The 25,833-nt window shown below is 47.8% G+C and overlaps 6 protein-coding genes across 6 annotated transcripts; 4 read left to right on the forward strand and 2 right to left on the reverse strand.

Annotated features, from left to right (window-relative positions):
* On the forward strand, positions 1–8,408 carry F5B22DRAFT_386110 (armadillo-type protein). Its single transcript, XM_047971338.1, has 2 exons — positions 1–1,552; positions 1,609–8,408. The coding sequence occupies exons 1-2, from the start codon at positions 177–179 to the stop codon at positions 8,246–8,248; spliced, it is 8,016 nt and encodes a 2,671-aa protein (XP_047827598.1). The 5' UTR covers positions 1–176; the 3' UTR covers positions 8,249–8,408.
* F5B22DRAFT_619760 (DNL zinc finger-domain-containing protein) lies at positions 8,398–10,078 on the reverse strand. The gene is made up of 2 exons (XM_047975795.1): positions 9,271–10,078; positions 8,398–9,218 (listed from the first exon to the last, which is right to left on the reverse strand). Exons 1-2 carry the CDS (start codon positions 10,018–10,020, stop codon positions 8,760–8,762), a joined length of 1,209 nt encoding a protein of 402 aa, XP_047827599.1. The 5' UTR covers positions 10,021–10,078; the 3' UTR covers positions 8,398–8,759.
* Positions 10,079–11,037: 959 nt separating this feature from the next.
* On the forward strand, positions 11,038–13,746 carry F5B22DRAFT_649728 (Cullin; the record flags this gene model as incomplete). The annotated part of the gene is made up of 3 exons (XM_047979216.1): positions 11,038–11,094; positions 11,199–13,510; positions 13,563–13,746. 3 exons carry the CDS (start codon positions 11,038–11,040, stop codon positions 13,744–13,746), a joined length of 2,553 nt encoding a protein of 850 aa, XP_047827600.1.
* An 851-nt stretch (positions 13,747–14,597) lies between these two features.
* Positions 14,598–16,609, forward strand: F5B22DRAFT_658946 (uncharacterized protein; the record flags this gene model as incomplete). Its single annotated transcript, XM_047980159.1, has 1 exon — positions 14,598–16,609. The coding sequence occupies one exon, from the start codon at positions 14,598–14,600 to the stop codon at positions 16,557–16,559; it is 1,962 nt and encodes a 653-aa protein (XP_047827601.1). The 3' UTR covers positions 16,560–16,609.
* A 302-nt stretch (positions 16,610–16,911) lies between these two features.
* Positions 16,912–18,002, reverse strand: F5B22DRAFT_658948 (uncharacterized protein; the record flags this gene model as incomplete). Its single annotated transcript, XM_047980160.1, has 3 exons — positions 16,912–17,152; positions 17,310–17,497; positions 17,556–18,002. 3 exons carry the CDS (start codon positions 18,000–18,002, stop codon positions 16,924–16,926), a joined length of 864 nt encoding a protein of 287 aa, XP_047827602.1. The 3' UTR covers positions 16,912–16,923.
* Positions 18,003–20,453: 2,451 nt separating this feature from the next.
* Positions 20,454–25,539, forward strand: F5B22DRAFT_619770 (uncharacterized protein). Its single transcript, XM_047975796.1, has 6 exons — positions 20,454–20,790; positions 20,844–22,712; positions 22,794–23,255; positions 23,309–24,074; positions 24,128–24,658; positions 24,731–25,539. Exons 1-6 carry the CDS (start codon positions 20,761–20,763, stop codon positions 25,363–25,365), a joined length of 4,293 nt encoding a protein of 1,430 aa, XP_047827603.1. The 5' UTR covers positions 20,454–20,760; the 3' UTR covers positions 25,366–25,539.
* Positions 25,540–25,833: the final 294 nt, after the last annotated feature.

A 25,833-nucleotide genomic window follows, 5' to 3' on the forward strand; every position in this document is an offset into this window, starting at 1 on the left:
AAAAAAAAGTTGAAGTTCTGGGGGACATGGCCGATGCGATTTCAGTGGTGGGGCGAAGCTTCGCATTCTCATGTAGATTCTCTATCCACGCGTGGTGGTGTACGTCTTGACTGACCTTCTTTGGTACCAACAGCCACCTACGTACCGGGTACACTATACCTTGGAAGGCAGTCAAGATGCCTTCGACACAGACCGGCCGGGTTTTCAAGTCCCGGAAGGGCAAAACCCGAGGGACTCCCCATCAGAAAAATCACCGATGGGAGTCCTTCTCAACCAAGATATCCAAGCTCCATTCCCTCGACCCTCTACGCAGAGTTCGTCGCCATGACCTCGACGCCGAAGACCTCGAAGCGACTACCTCGTACCTCAGAAATGGCTTGGAGAGATGGGCCGAGCTCAATCTCTCCAAGGGCTTTACCTCTTTCAAGAGGGAGTTGCAGCCCCTTTGCGACAGCCTGCCTCAAATACTACATTTCGAAGAGCGCATAATGGGACTACTCGAGAAATACATTTCGATGCAGGACCTGGAGTCGCTGGAGCCCTTGTTCGACCTGCTCACTGCCTTTGCACACGACCTTGGCACTCGGTTTGAGAAATACTACACAAGGGCGCTCTCTCTCATCATTCAAGTCGCTAGCCGCCCCCAGGACGCTGCTGTAGTCGAGTGGACGTTTGCTTGTCTCGCCTTCTTGTTCAAATACCTTTCAAAACTACTAGTGCCAGACTTAAGACCTACCTATGACTTGCTTGCGCCTCTGTTAGGAAAGGCCCGAAATCCTGCTCATATTACGAGGTTTGCTGCGGAAGCATTGAGCTTTTTGGTCAAGAAAGCTGCGGCCCCGGCAAATAAAGATAAGGCTTTAATTCCATTCATTGAACACGTCCGTAATGACTTTATTGCCAGTCGAGACAACCGCAATCTGGAATTGTACTATCATGGACTGATGTCCATGTTTGCCGAGGCAGCGAAAGGCCAAGGCCGTGGAATACATACCACCGGATCTGATATTGTTAGCTCTCTTGTCTCCTCTGTACCGGACGATCAATGTCTTTCTGTGGAGCCTATGAACTGGTCTGAGGTGGTTTGTGGTGTACTTGTCAGTTTGGTTCACCACACAACCTCCGAAACATTCATCTCGATTCCTAAGGCAATCGTTGAAGCAGCTCAAAGCGATCAAACCAGGATAGAGTTCCCTCTGCGCAATATTATCTATATCAGATGTTTAGGGATAATATCAGGAGTGAGAAAGGGGACACGTATCGTTGAATGGCAGCCCATTCTTGATACTCTGCTGCAGTGTCTTGATCCTATTTCAAAAGACTCGAAGGTTACAGAGACAGTCGAGCCGACAGCAATATGGCAGCAGCTACTAGTCAATACAGCAATTGTATGGCACCAAGCACCGATGGATATTTTGATTCCACACATTACTGAATTCACCACTGTAATGACTCGTGAACCATTAATAAGCTGGTTCATACCATATTGCTGTTATTTCTCAGACTTGGACTCGACTCGTTTCCGCAGCGTATTCTTCAAGTCATTTCAAAAGTAAGCTAGCACATTGCGTCACGCTCACATATCGGATATGCTAACCAGATCCGCAGATTCGTTGTTCAACACTGGTCACAGGGAGCAAATGAAGACATGCTCTGCGTTTTCCTGCCGCGTATGATTGAATCGCGAGCTTTACCATGTGTTCAGGATACAGACACATTTTCCTTGCCGCAGTCGTGGCAAGATCAAATCGTCACAAAGTTCGAGCGATTGGAAATCTCCCCCTTTCCCGAGCGGGGTGCCTCGGGCACCTATGATAAGGACCCCAAAACATGGCGTCACAAATGCCTACCCAAGTACTCCGCCTTGCTCCGGCTTCTGGAAGTGACGACCGTCCGACCATCGACTATTGGACCCATATCAGATGTGCTATTGAGGAAGCTGAAACTTGCTCTAAGGCCGTCCCAATCTCCACTCACCGAAGAAGCACGCTTCATTGTCACCCAAGGCTTTTCAGCCTATCTTCGAATGAGTAAGGCATCTGGGCAACTTGACCATTCTCTCGGTCCTTTACTCAAGGCGGCCACTCCAAGATATTATCGCTTGACGGGATTTCTAGAAGCAATGCTCGAATACGAGATAATGAATACCAATGGTGAGGGCCGGAGCCCCCAGTCTCAGAGCGAGGAAAGTGTCGGCCATGAGGGAGCGCTCGACCCATTCCTACAGTGCCTTGTACAGAGCTTATCAATGCCGTCGCATGATCATCGAATAGCCTCTTTACGCCTCCTTGAGAAGCTCGACACGGCGCCAGATGAAATGGGTTCTCTTGAACTTATGATTCAAACCGAAGAGACACCTGTAGACCTGCAAAATGCTCGTAGCTTGTCGATGCACATGCGCAACCTCGCAATCGCATATTCTAATCTCAACGAGAACTCCTGGCTCCGTTATGCGATTCCGTCATTTCTTTTTGGACTGATGACCGTACGAGTGACTCCAATTTGGGACTCTGCAGTTGAAGCTTTACAACAAATAGGGCAAACGAAATTAGGAGATGAAATTGTTTGTGATATGGCATTTAAATGGATCAAAATCCCGTCGAAACGTTGGGAAGGCGCCACGAAGGGGTCCGCCGCCACGTCCAACTTCAGCCAGACCGAGTTCGAATGCAGAAATTTTTCGAGCCTTCACAACCGAGCTGAGGATGCGGAAAATGTGATCAACAATGCATCCGACGTTATTTCGGAGTCTTTCGAAAAGGGACAAGAAATGGTAGCAGAAACGCCTTCTAATGCACGGTCACAGGCCCTCAAAGTCTTCTTAGCTGCACCTGCACTTGCAGAAAAGAGGTCGCGAAAGCTAGTTCCTATCTTTCTTTCCTGGAATTCAGCACTAGAGGAAGATGATCTTCAGCAAGAATCAGGTGACGAAGATGTTGACAGATCGTGGTCTTTGTTTGACAAGAAAGCTCTGATCAACGTGTTCGCTCAATTCTCAAACCCTAAAGTGCTTTTTCAAAGCCAACAAGTCTATGATGCTCTGCTCATACTTTTGTCAAATGGTGATATTGAGGTGCAGAAGTCTTCGCTTAAAGCGATTTTGACGTGGAAGCAGGAAGGAGTCAAGCCGTACCAGGAGAACTTGGAGTATCTATTAGACGAAGCTCGATTCAAAAACGAACTCACAGTGCTATTTCAAGGGGATAACCAGATCCAACCAGAACACCGAGACGAGGTTATGCCTGTCTTGCTAAGACTGCTGTATGGCCGGACAATTTCGAAAAAGGGCATTGCAAGTGGACGGCATGGTCTACAAGCCAACCGCCTCGCCGTCCTGAGACAACTTACTATTAAGGATATGGGAAGCTTTCTAGACATTTCTCTTGGAAGTCTCCGTGGTATACAGAAAGAAGGAGAAGCCGTTCTGTCTGACGACACCTTTCAACGGGATCTGTTGCCCATCCGGAAGCAGGTCGGTTTCCTGAACATGATGGAAGCTATGATAAATGAGCTTGGAAACAGCGTCACGAATTATATGAATCGTATCTTACCGGCTATTCTATACTGCTTGGTGTCGTCTTGTCGAAAGTTACAGAATACTACAGACGATGAAAGTGGGGAAGAAGAAGAAGCACTGACGCATGTTTCATTATTTCGAACTGTTCGCAGTACTTCGCTGAAATGTGTAAATTCACTGCTCCAAAATGCCCTGGGATTTGACTGGCATCCCTATCAGGAGATTCTGATTAAAGAAGCTGTTAGTCCACGTCTTGAGAAGTTTGCTGTTGAAAACACACAGGGTATATCCGGCATTCTCCAGATGCTCTCTACAATTTCACAGATGCCGAAAACTGCTGTATTTTTCATAGTTGATGACAAGATCATTCCCAAATTAACGGAGCTGTTAGCCTTTGGTAAGGCTAAAGACGAAGCTCGGATATTTTCTCTTGGAATCTTCCGCAACTTGGTCAGGTTATCCCAGCTACCAGCTACGGAATCTGAATTCAACGAGTTAATTGCAGAGGAGATCATTGAACCCAACGTCAACTTGATTCTGGAAACTGTCGGCCAAGTACTTAAGACGGAAGAAAATATTGGGAAAGATCTTCTCCTGGCATGTGTTGAGGCCGTGGTTGAGCTGTCTCCAATGGTTGCGAATTCTCATCACGTTGGAACGTTGATTGACGTTGCCGTGTTCCTGCTAGACCAACCGTCCAAAACAGTCAGTCCAAAAATCAAAAGTGTGGTCCTTGTCATGCTTGAGAAGTTCCTTGCTTTAGAAGAAATGAGTTATGAGCGGAGTATATTAGACAGAATTTACTCAGCAATCGCTTCGCTCTACAGCTTCTTCCGAGATAGGACAAGCCGCGAGACACTCTCAAGCATTCTTACGGCTTTGCTACGTCGACAAAACAAACCGACTTATATTTCCGAGCTCTGCGCTGATATCAATTCCTTCCGTCCTGACCGGATTGACGAGCCCGATTATGATAAACGTCTGAAATCGTTCCAAACTATATCAAAACCCCGAGATATTCCATTTACGTTGCGAGACTGGGAACCACTATTACACAACCTCGTGTTTTATTTAAAACATGATGAGGAATATGGCGTGCTCTCGGCAAATTCTGCTGACGGCCTTTGCATTTTCATTGATGCCATTGTTGCTCTTACTGGCGACAAAAATACAGAGTTCATTGACCTTCTCTCAACCGTTGTTTTACCGTCGCTATACTCAAATGCAAAGGAATTATCGGAAACTGTTCGACGAGAGTCAATGAGAGTGATGGGATATCTTGTTTCTCAGATGCCATCTTGGAGCCCAGTTTCGGATCTTGTGGCCCTTAATCCCATACCGGATGAAAAGGATCCCGATCCTAGCTTCTTTAGCAATGTCTTGAACCCTGCTGCCTTAAGGCAGATGCGAGCCTTACAGCTGCTTTCCAAAGTCAGCGTTCATACTGCTTTGAGCAGTAGACATGTAGCTCATTTCCTGGTACCTCTTCTAGAGCACTTCATCTTCAACCGCTCGGATGATGGCGATGATCACGGTGTAGGTGCTCAGGCCGCAACGACCATATCAGATATAGCCTTTTCTTTGGAATGGCCCCAATATCGAGCCATTTTGCGCCGGTATATTGGATATGTTGAATCAAAGCCTGAAGCTCAAAAGCAGGTGATAAGACTCCTCGGCAAGTTCGTTGACACCCTCACATCTGCATCATCAGACAAAAGTTCTGAGCAAATGGACCTTGATACTCCGTCAAGCCGCAAGTCGCATCTATCCAGAACGCTACCTGCAATTGAAAAGTTTAATGAAGATATCCTTTCCAACATCCTACCGTCACTTCTAAACTATATGCACGAGAAGGATGAGGCAACTGTTAGCTCGCGCGTTCCTATTGGAATTATTCTAGTCAAGATTCTTAAAATTCTTCCTGAGGATTCACTTAATCAGAAACTGCCCGGTGTTCTTACAGACATATGCCATATTCTTCGAAGTAAGGCATTGGAATCCCGAGATATGGCGCGAGATACGCTATCTAAAATGACATCTCTACTCGGGCCCTCGTATTTGGGATTTGTTCTGAAAGAGCTCAGGGGAGCTTTGACCTCAGGTTATCAGCTTCACGTTCTATCTTACACCATGCATACCATTTTAGTGGCATCCATACCCCAGTTTGAGCCGGGAGACATTGATTATTGTCTAGGCGATATCATGGCCATTATCATGGACGATATTTTTGGTGTTATCGGCCAAGAAAAAGATGCCGAAGGGTACACAAGTAAAACGAAAGAGGTTAAAAGTAGCAAGAGCCAGGATTCTATGGAGCTCATTTCTCGCACTGCTTCGATTAACCGGTTAGGTGATCTCATCAGCCCACTCCGATCCTTGTTGCTCGAAAAACTCGATCTCCGCATGGTCCGGAGAATTGACGAGCTGCTTTCGAGAATTACAGCTGGTCTTTTAGGAAACCCCGCCGCAGCAAGTCGAGATACACTGGTTTTCTGCTATGAGGTTGTGCAGCAGGTTTATGCTAGTCAGCAGGCTCAAGCAGAACCGAAAGTAGATCCAAAAATCCGACGATATTTACTTCAGAAAGGTGCCAACAGGAGTGGCGAGCGGGGTAGCGCAAGCAAATACACGTACAAGTTGGTTCGATTTGCTATTGACGTGTTACGGGCTGTTTTCAAGAAACATGACAGTCTAAGGAATTCGAGCAATCTCACCGGCTTCATACCTATTCTTGGTGATGCCGTGGTTGGAGGAGAGGAAGAAGTCAAAATAGCCACCTTCAAGCTTTTGAATGTGCTCACCAAAGTCCCCTTCAAAACTGACGACGCTTCAAAACTTTACAAGGTAACCGCGAAAGAAGCAACGAAATGCATTTCAACTTCAACGTCTCTCGCTGGAGACCTCGCACAGGCTTCGCTTAAGTTGTTGGCTGTCATACTTCGAGATAGGCGCGATGTGGTTATCAAGGATGCTGCCACTGATATGCTGCTTGGCAAAATCAAAGATGATTTAACCGAGCCGCTATACCGTCATGTCACCTTCAATTTTCTACGATCAGTGTTGGATCAGAAGATTGAAACCGCCGTAGTCTATGACACGTTAGACTATGTTGGCAGTGTCATGATCACAAACGACGACAAGAATACTCGCGATCTCGCTCGAGGGGCTTTCTTCCAGTTTCTGCGGGATTACCCCCAGAAGAAGAACAGATGGGCCAAGCAGCTTAGCTTCATTGTTGTCAACTTGAAATATGATAGGGAAGGCGGTCGACTCTCTGTCATGGAGGTCATTCACCTTCTGCTAATGAAGTCGGCTAACGATTTCGTCCAAGAAATTGCGGCTAATTGTTTCATTCCTCTGATTTTGGTTTTGGCCAATGACGAGAGTGAAAAATGTCGCCTAGCTGCTGCTGAACTCATCAAAGAAATCTTTCGCAAGGCCGATAAAGAGCGAACATCCAAGTTTTTGGGTCTCGCGCGGAAATGGCTTGAGCAGGACGACAACCCATCAGTTCTTCAACTGGCGATCCAATCATTTGCGCTCTATTTTGAAGCTCGAGAACCTTCGTCAAAAGACAAGAAGGATTTGGACCAACTGATTAGGGCTCTCGTCACCGTGCTAAATAACTTTTCTACCTTAGCCAAGGAGACAGACCTGATAAAAGTTGTTCTAGAGACCATACAAATTCTTGTTGTGAAACATCCAACCACTGCTCTAGCCCACGATGAATTATGGCGTTTGAGCCCAACTCCTTTAGCTCATTTCGATACACATGTCAAAACATCTGCGGCGCAGCTAATTGTGGCGTACTTGACTGACTTCCAAATCAGTAACAAGAGTGCAGATCACACACACCGCATTCTTGGGTCACATGGGTTACAGCTGGATGCGGCGATGATTGAGCGGCTGATCACAGGTGCGGTTGGCATTTTAAACCCTGGCGTAATAGCACGTTGGAAGAGGAGGCAGGGTAGGAAGTTGGATAGCAAGGATCTTGACACTACAAGTGATGAAGCTCCTACTTCTCAGGAAGCAGCTGATTTAGACGAAGCATTGGCGGCCGAAGCTAGCCGGATCAGTCTCATGCTCAGCAAATACCTGGATGCGGGCACTCGGGATACCAAGAAAGAGACACTGGAGGATGGTGGCGATGAGAGCGAAGCGGAAGAGCCTGATGAAGATGCTGAGTGGGAAGGTCTTGACTCTGAGGACGCAGCCGCCGCAGAACAGCAGGTTTCTTTATACAGCCTGTGTACCTGGCTCTCGGACATTCTCATCGAGGAGACCCGCCCTCGAGCGGCTGCTCTAGTTCCCAAAGTCGCAGCCCTCGATATCGCCTCGATCCTCGTCGCGACCCTACCAGCGGACAAACTCCAGCCCTCACTACACACCCTCTTAATCCCTCTGCACCAGCTAACAGACCCATCAATTCCGATCCCGTCAACTAGTGACGACGCCTTCAAGACGCGACACGAGGCGCTCCGCGCCAAAGCCACGGAGACCATGGACGCGCTGCAGCGCAAATTCGGCACGGCGACGTACACAGCTGAACTCTTGGCGGTCAGGGAGCGCGCGCGCAAGAGGCGCGAGGGCCGCTCGCGGAAGCGCAAGATCGAGGCTGTCACGCAGCCTGAGAGATTCGGGAAGTGGAAGCGGGGACGCCTAGAGAAGAAGGTGAAGAGTAGGAAGGAGAAGGGTATTCAGAATCGGAATCGGAGACATCAGTATTGAGCTATGTCTGTGCAGGTGTAGAAGTGCTGAGAGGGGATTGGATGTTGGAGGAGAGATGACTAGAGTGTATATATGTTGATTGATATGGAAGGCGCATTTGTGAATGGAAAATTAAAAGTACTTAGTACTTTTGCATATAAAAAGATTGACTGATATACTCTTTGATTGTGAGAATTTCATAAGTCGTGATATTGTCAGCTCCAGTAATCACACGCTACATGTAGACCAGGTATGTCATACTCATACATCTTGTTTCCAGCATGCAGATGCACTATCTCTATACTACATTTCCGACAGAGTCCGTCCACTTGACTGATTTTGTCTTCCCATAATCAACCCCGCTGAGATTGTCCAAATGCAACAGCTCCTATCTAAGTCGTGTCATCCCCAACGCCCCGTTATTATGCATTTGTATGCATTTATATACATCTATATATCCAATAGAAGAGAGGTGATAGTACAGGTTATACAAGTACATGGGCTAACCACCTTTTGTGAAACAGAAATCTAACTAAATATCAGTGCGAGATCGAGTTCGGCCTTTCGGGTACTCCTTGAGGAGATTTCTCTCTTTCTGAAGCTTCTTCATGCGAATCTCTGGTTTCTTCTCAATGGGCTCACCGCGAGGAGGCCGATAATAACTGACGACGCCAGGCGTGATCTGGGCAGTTATCTTATGAGGGCATTCGCTGCTGATGAAGCGTGGTCCCCTGTAGTTTGCGTCGCCGGAGACTCTACGGAAGCGGTACCTGCGTTTGTTATAATCTTGGGTGGACGCCTGAGCTGGTGAGTTTTGCATCCGATGCCATGGCTCCGTGGCGTCGCTTGTAGATTCAGTTTCTAGTTGAGCTGTTCTCGATTCTCTTTCAAACGAGGCAGCACTGTCACTAATAGGCTCGCTTCTAATGTCGTCGCCGTTAAACTCCTCCTGGATAGGGTCTTCAGAGCCGTTGGATTTCGGGTCCTTAACCTGGTCGAACGTCAGGGTTTTGCGTCTGGAAAAAGAAGCGTGAGGTATTCACCTCTGATTCACGCTCCAAGTATTGTTTGACGGCCTCAGCATGCTCTATCCATACATTGGAGTGGGCCCTCTCTGTAGAATATTGCCGGCGGGTTGACGGCGTAGTATTCTGGTGTGAAGCGCCTTGCACGGAGGGACGGGTGCCTGAATCTCCAGGCAAGACTGATGATGAGGGCGTAGGATTGGTTGCTTGTGATGAAGGATTCCGCGTCTCACGCAGTTTCTTAGCTTCGTCAGTCTCTCCCTCTCCTCTTGCTGACGCAGGTGTTGCGTCTCCAGCATTGGGCAAGTCGGTTGTGTCGTCTGCCCAGAATTCGATATCTTCATCCTCGCCCAGCGTGCCCCGCTTCACTAGCTGGCCCTTTTCGCGCAAAAGATCCTCGACTGTTATCTTGCGGTCGCCGAAGATATTTAGATTGTCACTGATGATATGGCGATTGCGACATTCCGGACATGAGATGAGAACAGAGCCCTTGTGGTAGCCTTGTTTGGAGACGATGTGAGTCGAGCGGGTATTGCAAGGAATACATGTAAATTTCAATTGATAATGCGGCTCGATCTGTTTTCGGGACTTCTTGGCGTTGGTAGAAGTTGAGGAGGACGTGCCATCTTGGGTTGGTATTGATGGCCTCGGTATGGTATGTGCAAAGCGGGTGGACAGGTGAGGATATAGACGGAGGGCAGACGGAGAGACGGCTCGAGGAGCGCGAAGAACTGTTGCAAGATATTTCAAGCTTATTCTAGACGCCATGGGGGGAATAAGAGGGCATGAGACGGGATACTAATAGTGGAATGAATGAGAAGGTGATGGGGGGAATACCTGGACGTCTTCTTGACGTCTTGTACGCCCCATTCCCATTATTATTTTGGGGACGATAAGATAAGATAAGAAAAGGCTCTTATCGTTATCGTCGTCGACGCTATCTTGGAGGGGCAGTCAATGGTGGGACAGGGAATAGCATCCATTCAAGTGTTAACTCAAAGAGCTAAGCTACTTGGGAGATACTTCTGACAAAGCCCTACTGTGTGTGGCTATAGGTATCCTCGCCCATTTCTACAGTACAACGCAAGGTAGAGGCGTGCATATATGCCTACCTACGTGATTTAAGAGTCTTTGACGAACACAAGTACTGCGTAGGTACCGATTCATTGCTTCCGAGCTTCAACTCGTACCTCCCTACATATGCACATTGGACGGCAACCCATCCACATCCCACATTGCCTCCATTCCTCGGCAAGTACTCGATGCCATGTATATATTCCTGTCCTACATCTGTGCGAACGCGAACGGGTACTTGCTGCCTACTTGATATTCGGATCAGTTACATTCGTATCACCATTCTTCGCCGCGTTTGTTTGGTGCGGCCAAACACTACTACTGTATAATATCTACTTCATTCCGTCATCGTCACCGCTTCGAACTAGCCTTAGCCTCTCTTTGCTTGGGGGACGAGATCCGTATTTGACGTGATTCGACGACGTCCCGCTTCATACCGCACCGCTCTCGCTGCTCTCGTTGTACTGGTATGCCCTGTGTCATCTATACAGGTAGACCACCGCAGCACCTTGGCATCCCGTGCTCTGTCACACACTCTTCTCGAGAACAGCCTGCTGGGTCATCTGTACTTGGCTTGTATCCTTGATGCCGACGACTCCTCTATACTTTGCAAATCGGCATGCACATATCCCGACCCCAATATTGTTCTCTCCGAACCACCGCTTTGTCGAATCGCCCTCGCCTTTTTAGTCGATAATAGGGAGATTGAAGATGATCACAGGCCGGGGAGGCTCGAGCGGTCGAGGCCGCATTCGTCCTCCTCGCAGGGTAAGTTGTGCTCCGTCTCTCACTACTAGTCTCTTTGCGCTGCCTGGGACGAGACTCATATACTACATGCAAACAGACGCTAACTTGTCAACCCGGTGTTCTAGCAACTTGCGCCGCAGTCTGGCAGCAACAAGAATGATTTCGAGCAATTCTGGGCGAAACTCCGCGAAGCTCTACACGACATTCACACCCATAATGCTGGAAATCTCTCCTTTGAGCAGCTGTACCGTTACGCCTACAAGATAGTCCTCATGAAAGCCGGCTCCCAATTGTACGATCGCGTCACGGAATTCGAAGGAAAATGGTTTGCAGAACAAGTCATGCCGCCCATGTCGGCACTAATCACAAAGAACCTCGTCAGCATAACGCTCGATGGTGCGCCTGGAATTAGTGTGATCGAGCGTCGTTCGCTAGGCGAGAAGTTCCTCAGATTTGTTCGCACTTCTTGGGAGAATCATAATATGGCCATGAACATGAATGCTGACATCCTTATGTATCTCGATCGAGGATTCGGTGAAGAGCATCGCCGGCCACCCATATACGCAACTACGATCGGTCTATTTCGAGATAACATACTACGTCGAAACCTTGGTGCAACTGGCTCCAACTACGAGGTCTTCGATATTCTAAACGCCACTATCATTGACCAGATCAACATGGAGAGGGAAGGTGATGTTATAGATAAGGCTCTTTTGCGTAGTTGCGTGTCGATGCTGGAGGGTTTGTTTGAGACAGATGCAGAGGTTGAGTCTGAGCGCCTTTACTTAACCACCTTCGAACCATACTTCTTGCGGACCAGTCATGACTTTTATCGCGTTGAATGTGAGAGATTGCTTCGCGAAACAGACGCGAGTAGTTGGCTCCGCCAAACCCAAAGACGATTAGACGAAGAGGCAGCACGCTGCCAGACCACCATCTCCCCCTTGTCGGCACAAAAAATCGCCAGTGTTGTTGACGAGGAGCTTATCATGAAGCACTTGGATGAGTTTTTGCAATTGGAAGGCAGTGGTATCCGAGCTATGATCGACAACGATAGGCTTGAAGATCTCAGGATTCTTTTTTCCCTTGTATCGCGGGTCGATGATAAGGTCACAAGTTTGCGAAACGCCCTATCTCTTCGGGTTATGGAGCTGGGCAGTGACATCGAACAGAATCTGAATAATACAGATTTTAGTGTCGCTCAAGACGCCAGTGCAAATGCCGGTGCAGAGCCTGCCGGCGATGGAGAGAAATCCAAGCCCAAGACTTTGAACGCTGCGGCTCAACTTACAGCGGCCGCTATAAAGTGGGTAGACGACGTTCTTCAATTGAAGGACAAATTCGATCAACTATGGGCAGCATGCTTCGATCGGAAAGCTGTGATAGAAACAGCTCTGACACGAAGTTTCTCGACCTTCATCAATAGATTTGAGCGAGCACCCGAGTATGTTTCGCTATTTATTGATGACAATCTCAAGCGTGGGCTCAAAGGCAAAACGGAAGCCGAAGTTGATATAGTGCTTGACAAGGCCATTACTTTGCTCAAGCATCTGGGTGAGAAAGACAAGTTTGAGTCGTACTATCAGAAGCATCTAGCCCGCCGGCTACTCCACGGCAAATCAGAAAGTCAAGAAGTGGAGCAGGAAATGATCTCTCGCATGAAGCGAGAATTGGGAAATAATTTCACACAAAAGTTTGAGGGAATGTTCAGAGATATGAATACATCTCGTGAGACTACCGATCAGTACCGAAACCACGTCCGCGGCTTGGGCGAAGTAGAAGAGAATCGGATCGATTTGAACATCTCAGTCTTAGCTGGCAATAACTGGCCCAGAGAAATAATGGGCCGAGCTACAGGTCTATCAACTGAAACGAAAACCAAAGCTACATATCCGCCAGAGATTCAACGGCTACAAAAGAGCTTTTTTGAATTTTATACTAAGAATCGGAATGGAAGGGTGCTGACTTGGCTTGGAAGTGCTGGTACAGCAGATATCAAATGTATCTTCCCGAAGGTCCCTGGCAAGACTTCTGGACCACTTTCTAAAGACAGGCGCTATGAAATTAATGTCTCGACATATGGCATGATTGTGCTGATGTTGTTCAACACCACGAAGAGTGATGAATGGCTATCGTTCGAAGACATAGAAGCCGCAACCAACATTCCTCAGCCAGATCTAATCAACGTTCTTACGTCATTGTCAGTAATTAAGCAATTTCGCATACTCCTAAAGGAGCCACAGACGAAGTCCGCTGCCAAACCCGGTGACCGGTTTACATTCAACGCTGAATTCATAAGCAAGGCAATCAAAATCAAGATCCCATCGGTCAACGCTGCCAACCGAGTTGAAAATGATGAGGAACGGCAAAAGACCGATGAGAAGAACCTAGAAACAAGAAAACATGTTGCCGATTCAGTGATTGTCCGTATCATGAAGTATGTTTCTCTTCAATTCAAATTCCTAGCCCGCAAACTAACAGCACTCCAGGCAACGTAAAGAGCTCACTCATACTCAACTTGTGAACGAGGTCATTCAAGTCTTGAGCAGCCGGTTCAAGCCTGAAATGTCATTGATCAAGGGACAAATCGAGTCCTTGATTAGCCGAGATTACCTTGAAAGAGACGAGCTTCCAGACGGCTCGCCTGCAGACAAGTACAAATATGTAGCTTAGCGACTTCAAACCTGCATATACCCTGTGCTTGTTGTGACCATATTCTTATGAACAGTAATGATTGCATAGCGACACGATCAGCATGAATGAATATGCATTACTTCCGGCTCTAATAGCAGCTTGCATACGTCGGCGTATTTGGTGGACTGTGGGACGTTCTCAAAAGGAAAAGCAGGATCATACATAAGTTCGCGATCCCGCAATAGTAGTGTTGCAATGTCCCATCATAAATAAACTATTATTTCAGTGGCCCGGATGATTTTGATAATTTCTGTAATCAAGCTGCGACTAACTATTCGTTTAGATATGTTGACTCACTAATACGTTAATTCATATATCATTTATCATTCAGTCACCGTTACGGCTATGATGATCAGTCTGGCTCATGGGTTGTGTCCGTTCGCATCTATCCCATTCAACTACCCGCCAGCCTCGTAACTGATATGCAAGCTACAGTTACAACACATCAAGTATCTATTGCCCGCCCGCCATGCGCCGCCTGAAGCCGGGCCTAGACTCTAATAACTACAAGGGTATTGTTGAGTTATCAATTGCCTTATGAATCATTAGCTTTGTCTTTTGTTGGTATTCCTCTTTAAAACGATAGACAAAGACAATAGACAGTTCCTTCTATATGTGGCCCAGGACAATTACGTTGTTCTGACAATGCCCTTAACATTTCGTTTAACTGGGCTTAAACATTGTAATTGTTATATCTGGATCTCGCCCACTGAAATACTATTTAGTCTGGCAATGCCGACGACTTCGCTTGTTGTTACGATCTCAGTCCAGCTTCAATTCATCCGTTACTACCAAAACTATCTTCCCAGTGCTTGATATTATCTATCACAATGAGTGCCAGTAAATCTCAAAATGGTCAACATGCTCGACATGTCCCAACGAGGTCTTCTTCCTGGTCCGTCGGATTTGACGACGAAAACCAGTCAGAGCTTGCCAGAAATAGGAGTAATGCTAGCACTCCTGCTATAGACCTTGACAAACCACTTCCACCAATCCCCCGAGTGGAGCAACGTACAGTTGGTAATAATGAGGAACCTGGCCAACATTATGATATGTCCTCTACTGATCACCGCGACTTTGCGTATACCCAAGGTGGCAGTGCCCAGGCACCCAACATCAGTGCAGCTCAATTAAAACCGGCAAAAAATCTTCGCCGGCCTCGCCGCTACGCCATAGTAGGGCCAGAAACGCTATTTCAAGGTGCCCCTATTTCTTCAACCCCCTCTAAGGGCTCCAACAAATCTAACAATGCTGATAGAGCGGAACAACACATAGCAGCCATCTCAACTACTCCCTCTAAGGTCAAGAGCGAGGATAACAGTGGTAGCGGTGACGAGGTAGAACATCGTCATCCAGCCGTTCTTCGCCCCGGGCAGGCTGCTCGGTCTACAACAGCGAGAGATCAAAGTACTAAGCCGATGTCAGAACACTCCAGCCGTAGTGGTTCAGGGCCGCAAAAGGCATCGTATGCTCAGTCCTCTCGCTGTGACCAGGATGCTACACGCCCAGCTACAAAGTATTCGGCTTACCGTCCTGACCGGTCTGGGATGGACCAGAGGTCACAAGGGCATGTCGTCCGTTCCTCGGTGAGTCTCCATGGTGCCCCAAGCGCTCACTATAAAGATGCTGATGAGGATGATGACGATGCGCGGAGCGCCTACAGTAGCGCGACATACTCATGCACCCCTCGTCGTACGGACTATAGTTCTTCGGCTGAACAGGACTCACTCTCAATACCCTCAAATGACGTCTCATCCTCGCGTGACGTAACTTACGTCGATGGCGTTCCCTTTGAAATGGTCTCGGCACCTGTCACCCCTATTCCCTCCCCCACGCCTGTTCCCACTCCCATGGCCCCATCTCCCGCTCCATCTCGCGGCCGCGGACAGCACGTTTCTTCTAGATCTTCGCGTACTCAATCTCGCTCGCCAAGTCCGGCGTACGGAGCATTGACACCTCACCGGCCGCGCCAAACGCAGCCATCTTTCTTAGAACGTGCACAAGAGCGTCTCGAGAACAGTGTTAACAAGCGTCTTGTGAAAGCAGGTCTCCGGACCCCGCCTAGTTTCAGCGTCCTGAAAGTAGAAAAGTCTCCTTCAAGCGCCTCGTTGATACCGCAGGAGCAAGAAAACGCCACTTCATCGCCATCATTGGCTGAAACATCATGGCGGGCCCGGATAGAGAGGCTTCAAAAACGGAGCGAGCAACCCCCTATCCTACCCCCTCTCCCCAAAAAGCAGCGGAGGAGAGACAGCTGGGAGATCAGCAGTGAGAGTGAGACCGAGCTTATGTCTCGCAACGCGGTTCCTGCCGATGCAGTTAGGAAACGGCTGAACTTGCGCATCAACATTGATGTTGGTGACGGCGCGATAGCTGATGTTGCACAGTCACAAGAGCGAAGTAAGCACTTTATCCCGCGAAAACCTGTTGGTGACGCTGATAGTAATACTTCCACGGAGTACAGCGACGACTCTTTATTCCTCGGCCGCGGTAGCACGAAGCGTAGGGAGAACAGCTCGTTCTTCGCGTCAGAGTATGCTCGGAAACGAGCCGCTAGTATGGCGAGAGGCCAGACTACCGAGCTCAGTCAAGAGGAAAACGGAGAGTCGAAGAAAGCTCAATCTTCAGCACCACTTTCGAGAGAACAGCTTCAGTTTGCTGCTCTGCCATCGCCGGTGGAGGATCTGCATAAGCCTTTCCCGTTCGATGATCGTCGCGACTTGCCGAGCCAGACACTGCAGCATACCTCGGCGAAGAAGGGCGGCATGCAGTTGAGAAAGCCCACGGATTGAGCTCGTCATATTGTGTGTCGTGCTGGGCGTTGATTGCTCAGCGCTGTCGGCTTTACCTCGAGCCCCGATAGGATTGCTCATAAGGAAGCCTCCAAAACGTATACCTCGAAACAAAGTCATAAGAAAAAAAAGATAAAAATGAAAGATAAAAAAATATATATACAGACTGCTGGTGATAAATTGATACCAAAGTAGTTCAGATAGTTTAAGTAAACAATAGACTTTCATTTGTTTTATTTTGATTTTAATTCTGGTGACTCAAGCTAATAGTAACATGCATTTTCGACCACCGTCAAAGACAGTAAAAAATACCCTTGAACCAGAGCAAGATGTTTCCATATCTAGCAAACCCTATCACGAGCCATTAAAGCGAGACGCACCCATTCGCGCTATCCTCAAGGAACAAGCCCCCGTAGATCTGACCCTCATTCAGATTCCTCTCCTGGTAGCCAGAGTTCACAACGTCGGAGGTACCCGTGGGCTTCTTCAGAATGCCGATCTGGTACTGGCCGCCGCCGGAGTTATTGTTGGATAGCTCCGAGGTGACTGATTTCAGAGGCTCGTCGTCCTTGGAGTAGTACACTTGCAAGGTACTGCCGTTCGCGCATTATGTTAGTTTTCATTTGTTCTCAGCAATAATGCACTTTCTGCACATCCCCATCTTTTAACCACTTCCACACGCATAACGACACGTAAAATAGCTACCTGGCGTCTGTGCGTGTGATAGGTGATAATTAAGGGAAAACTCACTTCTTGGTAAAATCTAGTTTGATGGCGAAGTTTTGCCACGCCGTCTCGTCGATCGGCGTCGACCAGACTAGCGAGTTCTGCCGGTTGAGCACCTTGAAGGTGTTCTTGTTTCCGGACTTGCCTATCAGCGTCCCCGTCTGGAAGTTGAATTGGTTGGCGCTGTAGTCGGAAGTCTCGTGCCACACGTTCTAGCAGCGCGTTAGTGCGAAGCGTGAATATATCACAGCAGAGTTTTAGTCAGCGCACTAAATACTCATGTGTTAGATTCAGCTTTCGCTGAGGGTCTTGCTTGACGCTGAAATGAAGCGTGCGGACACCCTTGGTGCCTGGTCCACCCTCGTTGGTGTCGCCTTGGATCTGCAGCCCCGCGCGCCGGAAGCCATTCTGGCTTTGGAAAATCGACTTGTCGTTAATGGTCACTTCGATGGCTTTGGTCGTCGCGTTGTCGAAGCGTGAGCTCGTCACGTTCGGGAATTGGAGGCTCTTGCTGAATTTCTCGCTGCCCCGGATGTAGTCTGGATTGAAAGGGCTGGTGGCGTACGAGTCGAAGTCTGTGGGTGCCAGAGACGACTTGACGAGCCCGTTTAGCACCAATGGACACTTGATAACCCCGGTGCCTCGTTCTTCAAGTGGTAGTGCTGAGGATAGAGATGCAGCTGCTAATAAGCTGCTAAGAAGGATTGTTGAAACCATCATAGGAATATTGATGCCGTGTGCTTAGCCTATGTGCCTGGGATTAGGTGAGCGATCACCCATTATGTTCCGGGAAGGGCTGGCCTTTTTGTAATGATGCCATCGTGAGCGACATGGTAAGCTGCGCTCGATAATCCGGCTATATCCCGCGGGCAGGCGATAACAAGGGAGAGGACGTTCCGAGCAATCTATCCTAGACGGGATTATTGGAAAAAATGCGGAGGAAGTTCAGGGTCTTTCGGAAACATGCGCGTTTACGCCGAACGATCGTCGTGGGATCGGCAAATTGTACCTGGCTAAACCCCTTTCGAGCATTATATGTGATCGTTTTAAGAAACACGTGTATCTCATTGCTGCAATTCACTATCTCCAATGAAATTTCCCTATATGTAATTACTTTAACACTCTTTTTCAGGGGTCCCAGGGCGGGGGAACAAAGAGATACATTGTATATAGTCAGAGAAGTCTAAATGCCTTATACAGCCCTTCTACTACTCTTCCCGTCTTGCAGCTGCTTAATTTTGGTAGCGATCAGTCATTACATCCACTCCTAAGCATTAATACTCTTGGTTTCTAATATAAACTGTATTGGATAGCATTATTTTCTTAAAGCTAAAACTCGTTGCAAATATATAATCATACAGCTAAAACTGCTACATCTGCTAAGACCCCTTTCAGCTATCCATAGTTATTTATTATTATAATGTATATAGTGTACATAGCGTTACTACTAGATTTAAGTGTTTATGCTGTATACGGAGATTATAACCAGCTAAGAGTAGACCTGCCACCCCTTGGATACCGCCCGTGAGGCGTAGGATATACTGCCCGTTTAGCCTTGCTTGTATATTAAGACTTATCTTAAACCACTTAGCCATATGCTTGAAACCTTTTGTTATTCCCCTCTTCTTCTTCATCGCTTTCTTCATTATCCCTTTCCCTATTTTTCATTTCCTCATTTCCTAACTGTCCTTGTCTATTCGTTTCTGCCTCCAAACTTGACTCCTTTCTTATAGGATTAGCGCTTCCAGAATATTTCTTTCTGAGGGCAGCATGCCGTTTCTTTTTAAAACAGAAATTAATATAAATATTGAGAAGAAAGAATCCAACATGAAAAAAGGGACCCCAGGCGTGTGGTGCTATGACGAAATAGACCACTGGGATTTGAATTACGTATATGATCGAGGAGGACACTATTGTTGTCCTAAGCAAAACCCTTAAACCCGATGGTTAGTATCAAGCGTGAATATTCTCCCGTGTCGAAGAAGCCCATATTTCTGATGAATAATCTATAGCTCTGATTAAACAAAATCGTAAGTAGGCCGTGGGTTAGGCAGTGTACAGGCCCTAAAACTCAATTTCCCATTTGCTCGGGGCGCGTCTCAATATTAATGTAAATTGAAATGCCTTGCATTTTGGCTTTCCATTTTAATAACCGTTTCGCCTGGCGTTACGGTAGCTTATCCAACACTTCCCCCCGTATTACCTGATGGGAACAACAACCTGCTCTCCAAAACCAGTAACGCAGCTTTGTATTATTCAAAGACTTGGTTATCCAATGCCTTGATCTCAATAGCGAGTTTAGGCCGTACTGCCAGCTCAGTTCACTAGTATAACAAAGGCAGATGAACTGGGCTTGGAACTGAGGATTCTGATTACAATGATCAACTAGGGCTGCATTAGTCCTTGACCAACCAACTCCTTCTCGGCTGCTGGTGGCTTGACTCGACTCTATATACAACTAGCTACTAGCCCAGACCGCCTAGGTCTCAAGGGCTTGTTTCAAGAAGCGAAGTCTGTATAACCTCACTTTCCAATATTGCCCCTTATTGCCTACATATCTTTGAAAATCATGAACAGCCTACAATGACCTCTCGTCCGGCTGAAGTGCAAGGCGAACTATATATTCAGCTGGTACGCGCTTGTACGCGTGTAGCACCGAGAACCCTCTTGCTACGTTGGATATCTATAGCATTTTTTTGCCACCATCTCAATAGTTGACGTGGTATTGAGGTTTTCGTTTATGAGAACTTTTGGGGGAAATTTTAGCCTTGTAAAAAAGCGTAGGTAGATTTAGAAATAAATAGAAGTCGAAGTGTAATCGATGAGTTAGAAGCACGCGACTAGTCTTCAATCATTAGGTATCTAAGGTACCAATGTGAGTAGGGTAAATAGATACCTGTAGGGCTAGTTCATGACTTATAACTTCGTTCACTCCTCGCAGCAGACTCGATATGATAAAGTCTTTCACTCTATCGCAACACTGAGATGGCGCCTTGTGAGTAGCTAGGATAGTCATCCCAAATGGGTGAGATGAGATGACGCCCAAAGTGGAGAAAGCTCCACATATCACATATCACATATCACATATTACTATCAGTGCCTGACGACATAAGGCCTTGTCGCTTAGGTAATCAAAATACACGTTAAATTTCCATCTAGAGAATGAGGAACAGAACGAAAAAATCTAAATAATAATCAATATACTACAAACTCTTCAAGACGACGAAGAGGTAAAATGATGATAGGTTATAGCTGCATATCTCGTAAATAGATCTTTCATGCGGGTCGCGTTTTTGTTTATTTGTACCTGTTTTCCCTTCTGCTCTCATTGGTTTGATTGGAGTCTCCATGAGGCTCCCACCACCGACCGTACAAACCCAACGACTTACTAACCAGTCGCCTCTGGTCTCCACTCTCTTTGAGTATAAGTTTTAAGTTCAATAATCTTTGCGGGCGCGAGTGAGACCGAGCGACCATGTCGTCGTTGTCAGAACCCATTTGCCAGGTTCGTCTTCACCACATTGACATAGCTCATCCAAAGCGCTCACAAATCGAAAGGCTTTAAACCTATCAGACAGCAAGCCATGCACTGAACCTGCTGTAGTTTGGGATAATCTATTCTGCAGATTTCATGGAAAACAATGCCACGGGCTCTATGCTGGGTACAAGAAGAGGAATGGGGAATTGGATGGCTTGGCTGACGAAGCCCCTCAGTACCTCAAATCGAGTGCCATTCCCCTTGCTAACGAAACCTTCGAACGTGTTGAAGACGAGACTGTCCTGAACGAGATCCATTCTCACCTATTCAAAGAGTACGTCCTCTTGAGCAAGGTCATCGATGCTAGGAAGCTTCATCATAAGCATTTCTACCCCATGAAGCTAGATTATGGGCACCAGGCATATCTCGATACTTTATCAAACCGAAGACACATCGTGCTTCGTGCGCTTGAAAGAGTTGTGAAGCGCACGGCTGAGGTACTCTATGCAAAGGAGAAGTGGTTCGAATGGATAGAAGAGGTCCAGCACCACGAGGAGTCGACCCGCGAGAAGGAAGCCAAGAAGGTCAAACTCGAAGCAGCCATGTTCAAGCGACACTGGAAAAAGATGCAGACCCGCCTTCGAGCCCAACGCGAGAAAGAAGAGAAGCAGAGGCAAGAGGCCTTTCTTGAAAGTGCCTACCAAGAACGCATCAATGCTACCACGGAAGACGACGAAGATGCCGAGATGTGGGATCCCATCGAGGATTTTCTTGAAGATGAGCGCGCCCGATATGTCGATCTCATTAAACATTTTTTATGGATGGAGGTGCTGAACGAAGGAGACGAGGACGAAGCAAAGCAGGCGGCAACTGCCACCACCGACCTGGTCACGGAAACCCAGGACTTGAGTATATCAACTTCTGCTCCGACGAAGAAGACCAAAAAGAAGTCGAAACCAAAAGATGCCAAGAACTCGGCCGCAGCCAGCAAGCCGCCCCAATCGCGTACTGCTGATACTAGACAATCTCAGAGCGAACGCGCTGGCCAAACCAAAATCCTGGATATGATTAACAGCAAAGAAACCGGCCGAAAGGCTGTCGGGAATAACCCAGAGCCAGACAAGACCAATATTGAGACTGAAGAAGAAATGCGAAATCGCCTCAAGGAAGGGGTTGAGAAGAACTACGATGACGTTCGTGGACCTATCTTAGTAGGGTCCTTAGAGACACCCCATGGGACGCACGAAAAAACGCCACCCTTGGAAGATGATGAGATTGAAACCCTGATGCAGGATATCAAGGAGATTAAGATTCTTTTGTTTTGCCGTCTTCTCTTGTCACATGCATCGCTTCTTCCGGCTGCTTTACGGGCCGGCAGCGTGGACGAGTTTCTCAAAGACCCCGAGATCACCGAGGCCGATTTACGTGATATATGTCTCAAGGTCGAACAGCCGAGTCTACAAGATATCAGAGACGCCTGTGCAGATCTTCTTCGTGGAGATGAACCGGAGAGCGAAGAGGCATTGGATGATGAGAATGAGGACATCTCGTTGGAGGACATCTTTATGCATGATCGCCGATACGGCCATTTGCAAGGCGCAATGTGGTATTATGAGAGTATGCTTGCGCAGCGATCTAAGATCTTGGGCGAGCCAGCCATGAGCCTGAGAGAGCTTCTGAAACCAGCAATGAAAAAAGCCGAGAGAGTCAAGGTCCGTGTGCTTGGCAAAAGCATCTGGAACTATTCTAGCGAGTCATCCATGTCCCGTCAAGGTTGGCTACAGTTTTCTGTGTTGGCCAAAGGCTGTGATCTCAGACATGCGGTTCAGTTATGCAGGAATTGGTCTGAATTCTCGGAACTTAATTTCCTCGCTTCTTGGCAGTATTTCCCCGCGTCAAATTGGGTGTCTTGGGGGACGGACCGACTGACCAAACAGCTACACGACTTGGTGAGTTTATTCTATCATATGCATGGATGCGTGCTTATGTTCTCTCGATTCTCTACCGGCTAGTGCTGATTCGTTTTGCAGGGCTTCTTTCCCTTTTTCCTCGATCTTGGCGCCGAGAACTTCAGTCATCACTTCCCGGCCGGCGGTTCTCGGAGTCAACAAAGACGAAGACACGATTTTGTTGAATCGAGAAATATCCTAGTAGGTCACATGAAGAGAAACGACTCAGTCACCCGCCGGTTCCTCCAATATGTCAGTATGCGACCAGGTGAGCTACTACTAGTTGTGCGGGACGGAAGAACAGGCAAGATCATAACGGCACCTCGCAATGAAGATTCGTTTTGGACCTTGCGATCCAAGCATGGCATAGGGCGTGCGTCCAAAAACGAATGGGATATTCATCTCAGCATTGGACCAGAGTACTTCGAATTCGTGGAGCAGCATCGGAACTGGCATCTGGGATTTGACGATTATTATGAAGTTTGGCTATGGCATTTCGTCCCCGGAGAGGCAGGAAGTATGCTGTATAATGTAGTTGTTGAGGTACGTGATTAGTACTACAGAACAAGATGGAACGCGGCACTGATGACATACAGGATCTTCGTAAGGCTTGGCGCATCGCGAAGCCAAACGATATTTACAATCACCAGGAGCATTTCCTACGCACGCTCACACGAAACGAGAAGACGCAACGGGTGCGTTTGATCAAGCCTGAAGAACAAGCGAAGAGCCTTTGGGATGATGTGCGGAACCCAAATAACATATTTGTTCTAACAGATCTCTCGAGCCAGTCTACTAAGACTTTTCAAGGCGACAATACGGGAAAGGTGGCACCGCACATATTCTACAACGAAGCTGACGCAGAAGAAGATACCGTCCTTTTCCCAGACGAACTGTTAGCCCCTAATCCTAATATGCCGTTCAAAGAAGTTAGTAATCCGATCACACGGCTTGAAGAAGGCGCCGGGGATATGAACAGGTATCTTACAAAACTGAGCATGGCGGCCTTCCGTTCTAAGAATCCCTTTCCAGGCGAGTATGGCGATAGTGAAGAGTCCGTCAAATCTGGCGATTCGGTCTACGATCATGACGATGGTGCCCTTGACCTCGAGCCGATGGAAGACCCTTCAGGTGACGACCTCGAGGTTGTAAAACATTGGCGTTCGCCACGCTTGTGGGAAGACGAGATTACGAGGATTAATGAAAATGGCATCGATTACGAAGCGAAGAAAAGGTTTTCGAATGTCGGGCTACTGGACCTGCGGACTGGGGAAGCTCGGAAGGGCATGAGTGAAACAGACTTTATTAAGAATATACGCCAGTTTGATCAAATGACGCTGTCAGAGAAAGACCGTGGCGCTGGTATGTCATTATGCCTGATCATTCACCCTTGTACGAATGCTAACGCGTTATAGCCTTCCTCAAAGCTTTTCATGCAGGTGATCTTGAGCCTGATGGGCCGAGAAAATACGAAGAGACGTGTGCCATCGTTGACGGTATCTTGAATCAACAAGGAACCGATGGCAGCCAAGCTTGGTTCTGGTTTGCATTGGAAATCTTCGAATGGCTTAAGGTCAGGGCCCATTACGCTGAGTACACCCAGGATATGATGGCTCCCTGGCCGCATCCGTTCATCACTCAGGATATTATGAAAGCTTGGGCGTACATGGCAATCTTCTTCCCCGATCTTGAGCAGTGTCGGCCCGCCACTCAGTTCTTCGAGTCCGAGGAAGGTCGGCAATATCAGCAATCTCCTCTTCGGGATCTGCGTCAGCGCGCCTCAACTCTGCCTGATAGACGCACCAAGACAAGTTTCAAGTACAGACCGAAGAAATTCTGGAAGGAGTGGGATGACATTCTACAAGAATGTAAAAAGACGGGGACTTACTTTGCGGACGCTATGCCGCTGAAATGGAGCGTCGTTACTCGCCCCATTATCGCCAAATGTAAGCAACCTCCCCCTCATCCATGCGCGTACCCCTTATCATCTAGACAACTGATTTCTAACATCATCGCAGTATACCTCGCCGGCATAGTCTCCCCCGTGCTCATGCAAAACAGCCCTCTAGTCGTCCCAGGGTTCGCAGTAGCCAACACCGAGCCGCACCGCCCCGACAAACTAGACTTGTTCATCGACTACGCGGATCGGCAGAAAGCAAAGCCGTACCCGACGGACATTCCAGGGCTCGTGCGACCGGAGGATTTCCCTTCACTTCTTCCGATCGCGCGCGACTTCGCAAAGACGAATGCAGGGGCGCGGTTCGCTGTACTCCGCCTCTGGTCCGCGCCGCACTTCTACCCCGCGATGCTGGGCGACGGCAACAAGATGGGCACGGCGTTCCTGGATAGCTTGTCGCGCGCCTGGCGGTGGAACTTCATACCCAAGGATATGCCTGTTTCGGAGTGGAGTATGTATAATAACATCAAGATCCGTCTCGATCTCATCAAAAAGCAGCTCGGCGATCGCGTCGCGCACCGCGATGATGTCGTTCTTGTCATGGCCGTCGACCAGCTTGATCTGCTGCGGCATGCTGTGGCTGTCACCTTTGCGATCCAGACGAAGCCGTGGTTTCGCGAGTTCGATCTCTGGAAGAGCTTTGTTAATGTCGATATTAAGTTTTTGGAGGGGCTGGACCCTTATTGGCTTAGTTGAGTCTTGTTGGGAGACTGGCTAGCATCTTCATGGTCTTGAAGTGTGTATTTATGCAGGAAGCTTCAGTGTGTAATCTATTGATGATAATGATGATCATATTTGCATAATCATGAAAATTTTTAAAAGTAAGGTCTGAAGTTCCCATCGAATATGCTGGGGGGGGGGGGGGGGGGGTTGATTTTGATGTCACGCTGCATAGGACAGCATCATGGAAAGATACCGGAGTGAATTAAGGACTAGGCTATGGTTTGTATAAAGCTAGTCACTTTGCCACTCTCAAGAGAAGCTAGCTCGGCTAGTTATATGGCATACCCTTTCGTTACACATGATTTCCATCTTCGCTCGTCAGCGAAAATAATAGATTTGATGTTATACGGGCGCAAACGTGATGAAAGCGCGCCAAGCAACTTCGTCGGGGCTCGCCAAGAGATAGCCGCATCGATGCTTACCATCCCCTTCAAGTGTCTA

This window comes from Xylaria bambusicola (genome assembly GCF_022495145.1).
Source record: "Xylaria bambusicola strain CBS 139988 unplaced genomic scaffold F5B22scaffold_46, whole genome shotgun sequence".
NCBI lineage: Eukaryota > Fungi > Ascomycota > Sordariomycetes > Xylariales > Xylariaceae > Xylaria > Xylaria bambusicola.

Bases quoted from the DNA above. Each gene is read 5' to 3' on its own strand.
- F5B22DRAFT_619770 (XM_047975796.1), top strand. From the start codon at position 20,761: ATGTCGTCGTTGTCAGAACCCATTTGCCAG. The intron at 22,713-22,793 runs GTGAGTTTATTC...TTCGTTTTGCAG, and splicing joins CCAAACAGCTACACGACTTG to GGCTTCTTTCCCTTTTTCCT. The intron at 24,075-24,127 runs GTATGTCATTAT...AACGCGTTATAG, and splicing joins AGAGAAAGACCGTGGCGCTG to CCTTCCTCAAAGCTTTTCAT.
- F5B22DRAFT_619760 (XM_047975795.1), bottom strand. From the start codon at position 10,020: ATGGCGTCTAGAATAAGCTTGAAATATCTTGCAACAGTTCTTCGCGCT. The intron at 9,219-9,270 runs GTGAATACCTCA...ACGTTCGACCAG, and splicing joins ACTTGGAGCGTGAATCAGAG to GTTAAGGACCCGAAATCCAA.
- F5B22DRAFT_386110 (XM_047971338.1), top strand. From the start codon at position 177: ATGCCTTCGACACAGACCGGCCGGGTTTTCAAGTCCCGGAAGGGCAAA. The intron at 1,553-1,608 runs GTAAGCTAGCAC...CCAGATCCGCAG, and splicing joins TTCTTCAAGTCATTTCAAAA to ATTCGTTGTTCAACACTGGT.